Source organism: Saccostrea cucullata, unplaced genomic scaffold (genome assembly GCF_032062105.1).
Source record: "Saccostrea cucullata isolate Sc308-1 unplaced genomic scaffold, CSIRO_AGI_Scuc_v1 ctg155, whole genome shotgun sequence".
In the NCBI taxonomy this organism is placed as follows: Eukaryota; Metazoa; Mollusca; class Bivalvia; order Ostreida; family Ostreidae; genus Saccostrea; species Saccostrea cuccullata.
This window is the reverse complement of record NW_026930491.1, coordinates 10,596-24,397: the sequence shown is the minus strand read 5'-3', so window position 1 is coordinate 24,397 and position 13,802 is coordinate 10,596. Positions and strand designations below refer to the sequence as shown.

Below are 13,802 nucleotides of genomic sequence, written 5' to 3'. Positions count from 1 at the left end.
GAAAATTATGGCGTCGGTGTAATCTGTATAAAAAGAAAATACTTCTCATTTGACTTATGATATGTATAACTGTGTTACAAAATATCTTTTATTTTTATATGATGTTGCATAGGATATTAATCATACAAAAGTCATTATCCGACTCTCACTGCTGTAAACATCTATGAATTAAACCCCATCCTTTCTTTCTCTCTTTGTCTAAATTGTAGGCACAAATTGTCTTGCATCTTGCAATCAACGCCATTAAAACATTAAATAAACATGTTGTCTATTCGTAATGCAAAAAAGAATACACAGAATACATAATTTATGCCATGGATGCCATTTGTTTCCAATATAATTTGCAAAAGTTTCAGCATGAATTGAAGATGTCTCCTGCTGTAGCCTTCAATTCGACATTAAGTTGTATCACAACAATTATGAATATACGTTAATCCATTGATTAAACCTATTTATTCCAATGAACTCAAATCAGAGACACGCCTGCTTCACATTTAAATATTTCACTGGAGAAAGACAAATTAGTAACTAAATACCGGTACCGGGGTATTATGATAAACGCAATTACTTAAACTGTTCTATTGTCAACTTCCCTTATGCCCTAATTACTTGCATATAGATTTTAAGTCTCATAGTTGATTCGATACGCAAGAGTATGCTCTAGTACGAAAAAAAAACGAAGAAAGATATCGACAAACAAGTTGATAAAAAGGATACCAGGTCTATATTTTGCAAATTTTAGGTATGAAGATTTTGGACAAATTCTGCTTCATATAAATACAAAAATAGGTCTGCTAATGATGGGGCGCAATGGATTGATGGAAGACTTGGTCTCGAAAAACCACGTAGATACTGTAAATCAGAAACTCAAGAATCGTTTTGATGTCAGTACTTCAGAGTACTTGTGTGCACAATCAGAATGTTTTTCAAGTAGATAGTTTTGCAAATGACCAATGACAAAGTAAGTAAATTTACGAGTTCTATTTTTATTGAAAAATAAGCTGTCAATGATATCAAAAAGCCTCAATTTTAGTTTAACGTGGGGAATGGTTGTGTATAAAGTTGAAAAGTCGTAAGTTGTATACAGTATAAGTTGGATTACCACTTGTAGAATAAATCCAAGTTCTTTTAAAATGCAATTTATATAAGAAGCCTTAAAAATGAAAACTGTATTGTTACCTGCTTTGTCAACAGGGACCAGTATTTACTTATCATGAAATCTTTCTAATTCTTTTTTTCACCTCTGGATTATGGAATACAGAAGAATATATGTTTTTTTCATATTGCTCCTCAATCTTTTAATGTGCGATTTGTAGCATAAATGAATGCAATTTCGGTGAAACAAAATGGACATTTTCCTTCATTGATTGCACTGTGTTCAATTGACCTTGTTAAGAAAATTGAAAAATTCAAGATGAACTAATTCTATCTAATTGTATACGTACAGTTTTATGTTTTACTTTAAGCAGATGGTATTATTCTATCAACTTCATATCCTGAAAATCTCTACAGTATCTCCTCTTCGTATGTAAAATTTCTAAAACGAGGTTAATTATTATTGAAAACAAGTTGATGAAACAAGAATATCAGAAGTCTCGTTTAAAGTAATAATTTCGTAAGTTCTATGGTCGATACGATGACCTTGTCAGCAAATACAGTTTAACAATGAATGAAATGCTGACTGAAGTTTTTCATACTAATTGTTAGTCCATTATTTATACACTGAATTGACGACGTATTTTCCGTTATTTCCTGATCATGACAAGAAGCACACATCGGATGAGACCGGTTGGCAGGGGATCCTTACTACTCCATGGCACCTGATCCCACCTCTGATGCTTTGGAGGTTCGTGTTGCTTTGTTCCTCTTGTGTATTGCTTTAGGGACTTTGAACTTGAATACTCTTCGCTATCTCAATATATTTTACTCCTTTAGATGTTATCTAAGTATTTAAAAATAAGAAAACACATTTATCGTTAATTATGGTACAAAACAAAGATTAATATTTGACATAGGTAAAAAAAATTCTAATATATTCCATTGGAAATTGTTTAAAATCTAAAATATAAGAACCTTTTTTTAAAAGTGGATTTTTTTAGAAGTTATGAGAAAGCTACATATGCAATACAGTTCTTGGAAATTGAAATAATAATAATTCACTAACTGTTTGTAAATTAAAAATCTTTAACAAAATAGTGAAAATAATTCTGTTAAATGAATGTGAAGTATTGCATTTTACTTACATTATTATTGTCGAGAAACTTTATCTCAAATTTTAAATATTTAAAAGTTTCCCGTACAATTTGATGGTAAATGAAAAAACTTGGTAGATACCCTTTTATCCATATACATGTATGTTAAAACTAAAATTATAAATTTATTTCTTGGAAAAAACCTGTCTCTAAAGTTACTAAATGTCATTAAAATTATTATACTATGTGTTTAAACAATAAACCAGGGCGTACTGCGGTTTAAAAAAAATCATAATAAATGATTGTGGACTTGCTTTTGCAAAAAAAAATGGCAACAAACTATGTAAATGTTACACGGTTAAAGAAAAAATGCATAATGTTCTAAATCATGCCTTTAAAGCAAATCTGGTATAATAGTGACTTGTAAAAATCGCAAAAACGTTTAATTAAAGATAGTTTGAAAAGCATTTATATTTACCTTGTAAACTTACTATGAAATGTTGTTTATGATATTGTTTTAGAACGTGAAATGCTAAGAAAACTTGGAACTAATTTCATTACTGATTTGAATGCATCGACCCATTTAAAAAAGAATTCTAGACTCTCATGTTTGTCCAAATAAACATTTTATAAAACAATTCCAAAGGTCTATAAATCTGAACAATTATTTAATATAACTAACCAAAATCAATAAACTGGATGACTTTATGGGATTGAGAGAGTTGACCCTCTTGGTTACTGACTTATTATTATTATTATTATTATTAGAACTTTATTATAAATATTTTATGCTTGTTATACATGTATCCTCTCTAAATTGTTGTTACAGTTTATGAGAATAATCTAATGCCATTGGATAGAAAAATGCTCTAAGACTTAATAATATTGATATCGTGTGTTTGATATCGAATCTGTCCTCCTATAATTTTATAGATATCTTATGCTTAATATCAATTGAAACAATGGATTTTTGTTTTCTCTGAGTCATTCTTTCTTAATTTAAAACTAAAAATACACATAGTACTTAATTAAAGTAAAGTTTACAGCATCAAAGCGAATGTTTTTATATATATATTAATATTAAAGAATCGATCTATTCTTTCAACGTATTAACTGAATTTAAAATCCAAACACTAGTCATTACGAGTTCACCGTTTAAAAGTTTGACAAAACGTCAAAGAAGGTTAAAATTTTAATTTTTTCGGCTCTATAAGCAGTACATAAATTCAAATTAAAACAATAGTTTTTGCTAATTATTTATTTCTTTCCCTTGGGGCTTTTTAAAGAAGACATATTCTTGAATTATTAGCTGCTCTTATTGTTATATCATTATACAGCAAGAACTCTTGTTTGCGAGTAGGTAAATAAATGTACGTCAAAAAACAACCTAGCGTGACGAATGGCTGGCGTCAACCATAATTAAAGACGCCATTTTGGAAAGGACAGGCTGAAAGTTTTGGAAGTGTGTATGCAGTTTGTCATTTTTGGATACATATTTCAGTGAATATTTTGTGTTTTCTCGTGGTTAGATGATGATATCATGGTAAATTACAGCCTCAGTTCTTCCATTTTACGAAATATGAGCAAAAGGTTTGTTTTATAACCTCATAATGAATATGCACAGCTAAGTGTAAAGAAACTTCATGTTCTTCAGCGATAATATACGAATAGTACTAAGGGTACTTGTGTCATGTTATAGGAAAGTAAAATATTTGTGTAATGAAACTTCATACAGGATATATTTATCCTAATGTTGGGATATCAGTTTGTTATGAAAGCTCTGGTCTCCTGCCAGACATTTCTGAGCATAATGTTGACAATGTCATCGTCTTACCCTATTGTCCAGAAACGATCAATATCAATCGAAAACAGGGAAACAGAAAACTGGACAGGAGAAAACTTACAGGGAAGAACTTGTCTTCGATTTTGTCCTTATATTAACTGTAATAATGGTACGTGCTACCAGGATCCTGTAACATGTGGATTAAGATGTATCTGTAACATTGGTTACTCGGGACGTAGATGCAAGAAGGAAATCCAAACCACGACATTAGTTCCAACAACTCCAGATCCGAAATCCAAATCAGATGGTGACCTAGTGAGAATTTCACTGGGAAGCATTCAGGGTAATATTGGTCATAAAGAAAACGCATCTTTTTTAACTGAAACTCATGAAAGAAGCGATGCTGAAGATGAATTTCGAACGACTGAGGAGACGGCTAGCGATTTTGTGAAAAATTCAACTGAGAGCGTTGATTTGTCCTCACTAAACAATTCACAGAAAGGGACAGACGAGATCATTAGAAGATTTCGTAAACCATTACTTTTGTTTAAATTGGAAAATGCGGACAAAAACACAACTAAAATAAATAAAACGAATACAAAAATTTCATTCATAAAAAATGAGTCGACTTTAAAAACTCCCTTGCCTAATGCTGAATCTAACAAAACGATGAAAGAAGACGAAATGTCCGAGTCTGAATCAACCGCCACGAAAGAAATCAAACAATCAGTCACAAAGTTATCAGAACTCCACGAAAATCAATTAAATGAAGAAGGTCCTTTTCTTCGCATGTCCTCACCAGATTTAGAACTAAGTGTTCGGGAACCATTTACATCATTATACTTAGACGAATGTGATAGAAATTGTTCATCAGAAAACGTTTGTGTTCCAATCAAGAACAGATTCCATTGTTATCCCAAGAAGCATGATTGTCCCTCTGGATTTCCTTGTGAGAATGGAATTTGCATGAAGAATGGGAGTCTTATCAAGTGTCTTTGTGAGCCGGGATGGATTGGAGACATGTGTAATAGAAACTGTTCTCTCAACTGTAATGGAGGCGCCTGTTATCGAAGTTCGGAAGATCCTGACGGTGCCACTTGTATCTGCAACCAAGGATATGGAGGAAAAAGATGCGAGCACAAGAGGGAGTTAATCTGTAAGTTATACTTGTAACTTAAAAAGAATGCTTATAATAATATTTAAACCTTTTATTTTAATTACATTTTGAAAAGAGATTTTTTATATTATCGTCATATCTTATTCTAAATGTACAAATGAAGAAAAAAAATGTCAATTACTTAAAAGCTTACTTGAATAGAACTGTTTATTTTCATTGGGGTAAAAAAAACTCCATGGTTTCATGGTTGTCGCGAAAATTCTTAATTCAATTGAAACATATTTTCGTGGACAGCTACTTTTAGAATAAGCAAAGTGTTCATTTCATTGTTGACCTTACTGCATAGACCTAAATTAGATATTTAAAAAAGAAGAAAAACGATTAAAAGCTTAAAAAATAATCCAAGGGTATCAAAAAGAATTTTGAAATTATATAAAACCTTTTAGCCCTCTTTTGTCATTGGCCAGATTAAAGAACACTCCATAAGAAGCTTAAAGCAATGTAGATATAATTTCCATTGAATAACGACTTTGCTTTCTCAAAAAATGTCCTTTTCTCCAGGTACAAGTAAGAATAAGATATTTAGGGTATACATTTATTGTAAACTGACAATTCTGTTTAGATTCAACAGTCGTGTCTTGAAACGTTTTTAATGTAAGCGATATTGAAAAACAATTATTTTCTCAAGATACTCTCCTAATCTAATAATGGTAAATAGGTTAACCACGATTTCCTATGGTAGCTTAACCAAAGTTTACTACGGTTAATTTAGTTTTTAGACTACAATTTACCACTCTAATCAATATTTCAGAAAGTTTATGTTACCGAGGCATTCAGTGAATGATTAAATATGATTGATTATTATAAATTCAATAATTATTCTCCCAAACAAACGAGTTTGGAATTTTTGGAATGAATTATGCTAATGAATAGAACTTTGATGGGATTTAGTTTACATTCATTAATTTTGATTTGATACCACATCACATACGAAAAGTCAACTCAGATTATGTAATTTTTAGAGGAACTATGAATAAATTGAGAACTTCTAGACTAATAAACATAAATTTTCTTGATTATTTGCAAATTCCATTTCTATAATTGTTAGTTTAAGTTAACATTTTGATGGGCATTCATAGTACTCCTTCATTAGCGGACCTTTTTCTACATTTCTATGAAGCAATTTCATTCAAAAACCTGTACACGATAAGAACACACTTGATGTGACGTTCAACTTGAAAATCAAATATTCTTTTATTGAAGAATTTGATCAATTAATAATATAACAAAACATTCTTTTATTTATTAAGGGATGAGAAATATCCCAGTGAAGTCGAAATAAAATATTCCCCCGAGTTTTTGCAATATGTGGTTCACGTTTGGTTGAATAACTATAGGGATATGGAAGTAAATGGGAAAACAAACAACTAAACTTCATGTCAAACGGGAGACCAACTTTTTGAAAATACGCCAGTGATAGCGGAATATTACACCGTAATTAAGGAAAATTGACTATGGAAAGGCTAAAATCATCTTTTTTTTCATAGAGAGTAGTAGTTGTCTCCCTATTTATTTGATTGTCAAAATCATGCTCTGAGAACTATCAATTTAAAACCGAAAGACTATTGGCGAATACGTTGATGTCACAAGAATTTTAAGAACCTTGTTTAAACTCAGCATTTTGTAATATTGTCGTTATGATGACCTTGTTAGATGAAATAACAACTCATTGGGTTATACGAACAGTAGATTTCTGATTCGGGCTGATATATTTCATACCAATTGTAGCCACTGTTTCATACAATATTTCAGACTTTTTTGTCTACCTGACCAAAACATAAGTTTAGGGGTGGGGGTAGGGATAAGAGATTTCTAAAGGGTTTTGATAATAGATTTGTATTCTTTGTAGGATGTTTCTTTTTTGAAATCGATACATTTTCGTTTTCTTCACTTTTTCTCTTATTTTGTCTTTAATTTGCAACCTATCACTGATTCAATTATCAATACATATTTTAGTAAAGATACGGTACCTTACGATATACAAAATACTTTTATTTTCAAGATAATCACAATTAATGTCCCTTAAAAACAATGAGATTGTCTCTTTAAGCATATTAAAATGCATCAGTTTTGTTTGTTTAGATTATTTTTTCTCTTCTGAAAATTAGTCAGTATTTGTTTAGTGATCATTACATCTTTTTGAATAACACAAATTCTTCAGTCTTTAAAAAATTCCCTTACAGTACTAAGGCGTAGTTAGACATTTAATAGATGATGTCACGGTGCACGAAATTAATTAAGCTTGTATTTGAAATATGAGTCTTGATTGTTGACTACTATGCGGCATTTTCTGCTTTAGTTTACCGTGACAGTTCAGATTTTTCGGGGATTTTTGTTAGAATCAGCAAACATCATTGTAAGATACCTAAAAGAAAACATGAAAACAGAAAGCAAAGAATAAGAATTTCATCTAATATTTTGAATTTCTTTTCATGCTTTTATTGCTAAATTGTTAAATGCACCTTAGAATTCAAGTAAATATGTCGATTAAAATTTACAATATATATTTCAAAATTAGCTTTAAAACTTTAATCTCAGTTGATGTCGTATATTCTGTTCAATCATTCTGATCACGTATATTTACGAAAAGTATCTTCTTTATTTTTAGCATCTTTATAATTAAAGTTTGCAGCATAGTTGCTGATGCTACATGTAGTTCTGTTAAGTGGGTTTAAGTTAGAGACCTGTTTTAGGCAGCTACCTGTATATACAATTGAAAAAATAGAAGTATAGATCCGAGACTGAGGTCTCGTGGCTTATTCAGTATTCCTGGCACAACTAGGCTTAATGCCAATTACATAAGGAAATAATTTTTAACAATTAGTTATTTGTTTCCTATTTAGAATTGCTTCACAATGGTTGCCAAACTCAAATGAGACTTGTGAAAAATGTCTGCATGATAAAAAAAGAAACTTTCGTCGAAATACAATCGTGAACATTAAAAACATGAGAAATGAAAAGAACAACATCAACAAAAAAAAAAAAAAAAAAAATCAAAAAAAAAAAAAAAAAGGAACCATGTATCTCATCATATTTATAACTGAGGAGCAATTACGATTGGTCAAAATAGCATGATGTTTAAATAAGCATTATTTTTGAAAATCTATATATTTATTTACAACTTGGAAACCTTAACACGATAACATATTTTCAGAGTTAATTGTTTGATAAAATAATTTGTACAGAGCGTGGCTTATTGAAAAATTACACTGACTAGGTACAATCAACTACTAATCCATTGCAATCTAAGACGTGCTTTGATTTAATAGTAGGTTTTTTACTTGACCTTTCTGTTTTGAATAAAAACGTTATGGATTTTCATATAGAGAAATATTGATCTAATTTGAATTAACATTGTTTTTCTAGAAATATTCAATTAATATTTCAACAAGAACATATTAAGATTTTTTTCCAAATGACTTTTCATGAATGAAAATGAAACAGGTCATAAAATCAAAAATATTCATGCCAGAAATTCAATTCACTTATCAATATTTTCCTTTTTAAGAATATATAACATTTAATTGCATAAAAAATGTTTATTATATATTGAAATAGTGGTTTACCACGTAAGCCAAGACACTAAACAAATTTGCATAAGATGTGATGTTTCGTATCTGATTTTAATTATCATTTTGCAAATGAAGCAGGATTTCGTGTCAGACGCCCCTACATAATAAATGCCATGCCAACAGTGACATTTTGCGTTTGTTAGCCTTTTCGAAGAATATGTTATGAATTTTATAAAATCCCAAATTAATAACCATGTTAAATTTTGATTTTAAAAATTCATCTTCAAAATAATGCTGTTTCAAATAAGAGATATTTTTCTTTAGTGTCATTTAATATAATTTCTTATGTATCATAATTGCATCATGACAATACTTTATATATCTTCAGAAATTATATGAAACATTTTTGCTGTTAAACAATGTAGGCTTTTTTCTTAACTGAACATCTTTAAGCGTATAAATACGACAGTTATGAATTTTCAATGCATCCTTCAATATTAAGTCTCTAATGTTCTGGAACTGAATGCTATATGTAATAATTTTAGCTGCAATACCTCTTATCAACAAATGAATTCTATATCTAATTTTTTTAGCTGAAATCTCTTATCAGTAAATAAATGCTATAATATCTCATTGTTTTAGCTGCAATGCCTCTAATCAGTAAATAATTTCTATATCTAATTGTTTTAGCTGCTGCGGAAGAAGACCAATGGTACTGGTACGTCATCATTCCCTGCATCTGCTGTGTCATCGTTCTTATCATTGTACTCGTCGTTATCATCTACTGCATGCAAAAAAGGAAATGGTTATTCGCCATGAAAATTGTCCACTTCTTTAAGGAATATGAAGATGACGGTAAGAAACCTCTCAAATTAAACTTTGACTTTTTTATTGATAAAATGAACATTAAATTCAAATTTTGAAAATATCAACAATGTTTATGGAATATTCGACCTTGTCTTCATAGATGGCAAAGAATACGATGCTTTTATATCCTACAAGTCATCAAAAGAAGATGAAGACTTTGTGTTACATCAGCTGTATCCCAAGTTAGAAGAGGAGATGGGCTTCAAACTGTGTCTGCATTTTAGGGATTTCACACCAGGAGATAGTACGTATAAACAAATCACGTCCAACTGAGCACTAAATCCAAAAAGATCATTTCTGATACTTTTCTTATTTTTAAAAAAGTTAATTATTCTATGACTCTGGTGTACAAGATTAATAAAACCCTTTCGTTGTTTATTTCATAATTTTAAAAGAGAAATCGTGCAGTAAAGCTTACTGTTAATTCATTTACTTAAGTGTTTCATTAATTGTTTTCACACAAGCAGACATTGTTCTTTGCGACAGCGGCATGCATAATCATGAGAACACATAGCTGCAGGCAAAATTTTGACAAGTGCAGAGGGATTTAACGAGCCACATACGGGCATTTTGTCATTCTAGGTCACACAAAAGAATAAGAATGGCTTTAATTTGTTTAGCTCTCAGATATTCATAAATTTTCCAAAATCCACAAAATCTTAGTATTTTAGAAATTCATGCGATCCTTTCTTATCCAAAAGAAAGTGTCTCAGCTTTTTTGCAAGGCTTTTAGAAAGAACTTAAAATTCACCTTTTCGAAACGCAAATGTTGTGATCATTTACAATTAGTTTCAGTTGATTAAATATATCAGAAGCGATATGTGATTACTTAAGATAATACTTGCTCTTCAAGTTTGACAAGTAAAACATATACCTGGTATCTTAACAGATGGAAAAGTTTTGTGTACAGTTTGATTTTTACCCTCAACAAATGTTCACAATGAAATACATCTACAAATAACAATGCATAAGTAGCTAGTAACAGTGATTAGATTTAATTCATTTGAAAATTTATATTCTCTTTCTTTCTCTTTTACAGTCATTGCCAATAACATCATTCATGCAATTGAAAACAGTCGTCGAACTATAATGATTTTATCTCCAAACTATGTTGAAAGTGAGTGGTGTCGCATGGAATACCAAAAAGCACAACATGAAATGTTAAAGAGAAAACACAGGATAATTCCAATAATGTTCCGAGACATTACAAAGTGTGATAAATTTGACAAAGCCCTGGGTGATATCTTAAGAACAGTAACCTACATTCAATGGCCGGAAGACGGAGACTCAAACAAAATCGAACGTTTCTGGAACCAGTTAAGGTTGTCGTTACCAAAGAAACGCGGTCCAACATACTCCTCCTCTTCCTTCACGTCATCAGGAAGTGGATCCACAGAGACGACGGATATCTACTCTTCCATCTCAGAGCCAATACCAAGTTCTTCCATCATTTCTTCTGATGTGAAGAAACCGTCTTATTCTAATAACGAAACGATCTTGAATATCACTGAAAATGAGAGTGCAGTGCATAATAGTGCATATCCCTCGTACGTTACTCTGAGTGAACAAACTTCGAACTCCCAGAGCCCGAACACCAACTCTTCGCTGCAGAGTGACATGAAAGAAAATTCAACTGGTACTGAATCACAACCAGACAATTCCTCAAGTAGGCTTCGCAAAATTGTGAAAGACATGCTTAAATTAAAAATTCACTCTCGTTCATTTTCTTCTGTGCGAGTACAGGGTGAGGGGTCCTTAGAAACTCCCACACCTACTACTGCTACTCCTAGTATGTTTTTGGATAAGGACATGAGTCCATTATTAGCAAAGAGGAAGAGCAAAAAGTCTTCTACCTGGACAGCAAAATCACTCCATCAAACTCTTAAACCATGTGTGAGGTCTATGAGTGAGAAAGAATGCAACATCAAAAAACTAGATATCATTCCACAGTTGTCCACACAAAGAAGAGAGTTACCAGACGTTTGTAAACATCTGGACACAGGGCACGATAATAATGGATTTGAAAATGAGAAAAAATCCAGAAAAATAATTTCTAAGGAAGATACCAATGTGTCAAATCTCCTCACTGATCATGATATAGGATCTTCTAAGGATTTCAATAAAAACATTGAAAATGTCTTCAACGAAAGCAACATGGCTCCACTTACATGTGAAACATGTGTGTATTCATCAGTAAATGTAGATAATAATGTGTACACATCAACAACGGATACTTGTAAAACATGTGTACAAAAATCAGAATCTAACAATCAAGCTGATGTTGAAAATAAAAAGGAGCCAAATAAACAACTATGCAATAGCTTTAGAAATGACCTTTCTAAAAGGATTAAGAAATCCAACGTCCCAAGGAGGTACAGTGATGGTGTGAAATTAAATCGGAAAAAAGCTAGAGATATTAGCAAAGACGTACCAGTGAACATAACTGAAAGCTGCATTTTTAATAACGATTATCCTTCGCGGGTTGTAGCAAAGCAAGAAGTATCAAACAATTCGTATGCTAATTCAACCAGTTTTAGCAATGACCAAAATGTACATTATTGCAATACAAGTGACTCATCGAAAATCCAAAATAATTGGATGAGTGAACCGTTTGTATCGGATAAATGTTCAAACTGGCAGACTTTTGACTCCAAAAACTTATCTGTAAATTCAGATGATCCAAATATGAACTCATCTTTCTCATCCAACGCAACCTCTTATCAAAACCTTCATACACAGGAGACTTTAAAGGATTCGGTTGTTGGGATGACTCGGAATGACTCGGATATTCAGGCAGTTAACACGAAGACTTTATCAGACAATTATGTCCAGGAGTACAATGTATTATTAGACGATAATTACCATCGTAACTGTGAGACGTGTATCTTAGCAAATGACTCCGATACCAACTGTAATAATAACCCCTGTTACTCGATACATATTCATCCAAATTACATTTTACCAGTTCAAAGAGAAACGTCTAAAGTTCTAAATAGTACAGGATCCGACTGCTTAATTCCGAGGGGTTGTACGGGTGTCAGTTCTACAGATATCAATCGGCGTTCGTCTGTTCCGAATTCTCCAACAACAAGCAGACCTTTGAGAGAGAGAAAAAGACTGCCTCGGCGGGTATCGGCTCCTCATCTGCTTAATGCTGTCTTGGAAGTAAAATACAAAGAAAATTCCATGGAGCAAGAAAAAACAAATCCTACCCCAGTCCCCCCTGTAAGGAGAAAAAGAAAGCGAAAGACAAACAGAACATATCAGGACTGATAATGCCAGTGGCAAAGTGTTTATTAATCGCTTGTGATAAATTGCATCACCCGTGATAAATTTCAGTGTCGTAACACAGAAATGCCTTACTAAAGTATAGTAACGAATTATGAAATTCTATAAGTGTATATTTTTTGCTGTATAAAGTCTGTCATTAAAAAGATATCCACGTTTTTGTATCATTTGCACAATGACATCTAATGAGTCATTTTGAAAAATTACATTTTACAGTGCTCATGACAAGAAGAATTCCTAAAAGAAATATTTAACATTCTTATCTTGGGCGCCTTGATCTTTATAATGTATTTCACGTCAAGATTGGATAAGCGGTGTAATGTCATTTAGAAGTCTAACAATTATATATATATAAAAATACTCAAATATATTTTGTATGTAATGCTTCTTTTGTACCATTAAATGTGTTTACATGTATGTTTATTATGAGGTGCCATGAAAATATGTTTACAGTATTAAAAAAATAATATACAATTTGTTTATAGTCATTAATGTAAAGATTTCCCAACGTATTATTTGTAAATGAATACATGTAGTTAAAAAGTCTATGAATTCGGAACTGATATGATTTTCTTTGAAATATAACTTTTCGACAAATTACACCTAATTCATATCTGCCTTTAATTTTGCTTTTGCTGTAAATATGTACGTTATTATTTGCGAGATATAAAAGAAAATAAAATAAGAAAATAAAACAACCTGGTGATAACCAATGATATTGACTAATTACTGATAATTCTCACTAGCTTTCCCATTCAAGATGTTGGATTGTAAGATAAATATATGTCTAGATCAATTGGTTGTTTTTATGAGTGCAACCTATTTGGAAATCCCCTACAATTTCTTTGCAGAACCCATCAACCGTGAAAAATATGCTAGTTCTTTATCTACTTATTATTGTCTTTAAACCTTACATACAGGTGAATAATATTTTAGTATAAAAACTTTTATCAAAAAGGTCATTCTTTAGGTAGGAGCTCCGG

General features: G+C 31.4%; 1 protein-coding gene across 1 annotated transcript; it reads left to right on the top strand.

The window, feature by feature from the left end:
• Positions 1-3,568: 3,568 nt before the first annotated feature.
• On the top strand, positions 3,569-13,285 carry LOC134228775 (uncharacterized). Its single transcript, XM_062710469.1, has 4 exons — positions 3,569-5,131; positions 9,355-9,519; positions 9,632-9,775; positions 10,571-13,285. Exons 1-4 carry the CDS (start codon positions 3,943-3,945, stop codon positions 12,802-12,804), a joined length of 3,732 nt encoding a protein of 1,243 aa, XP_062566453.1. The 5' UTR covers positions 3,569-3,942; the 3' UTR covers positions 12,805-13,285.
• The last annotated feature ends 517 nt before the right edge of the window (positions 13,286-13,802 follow it).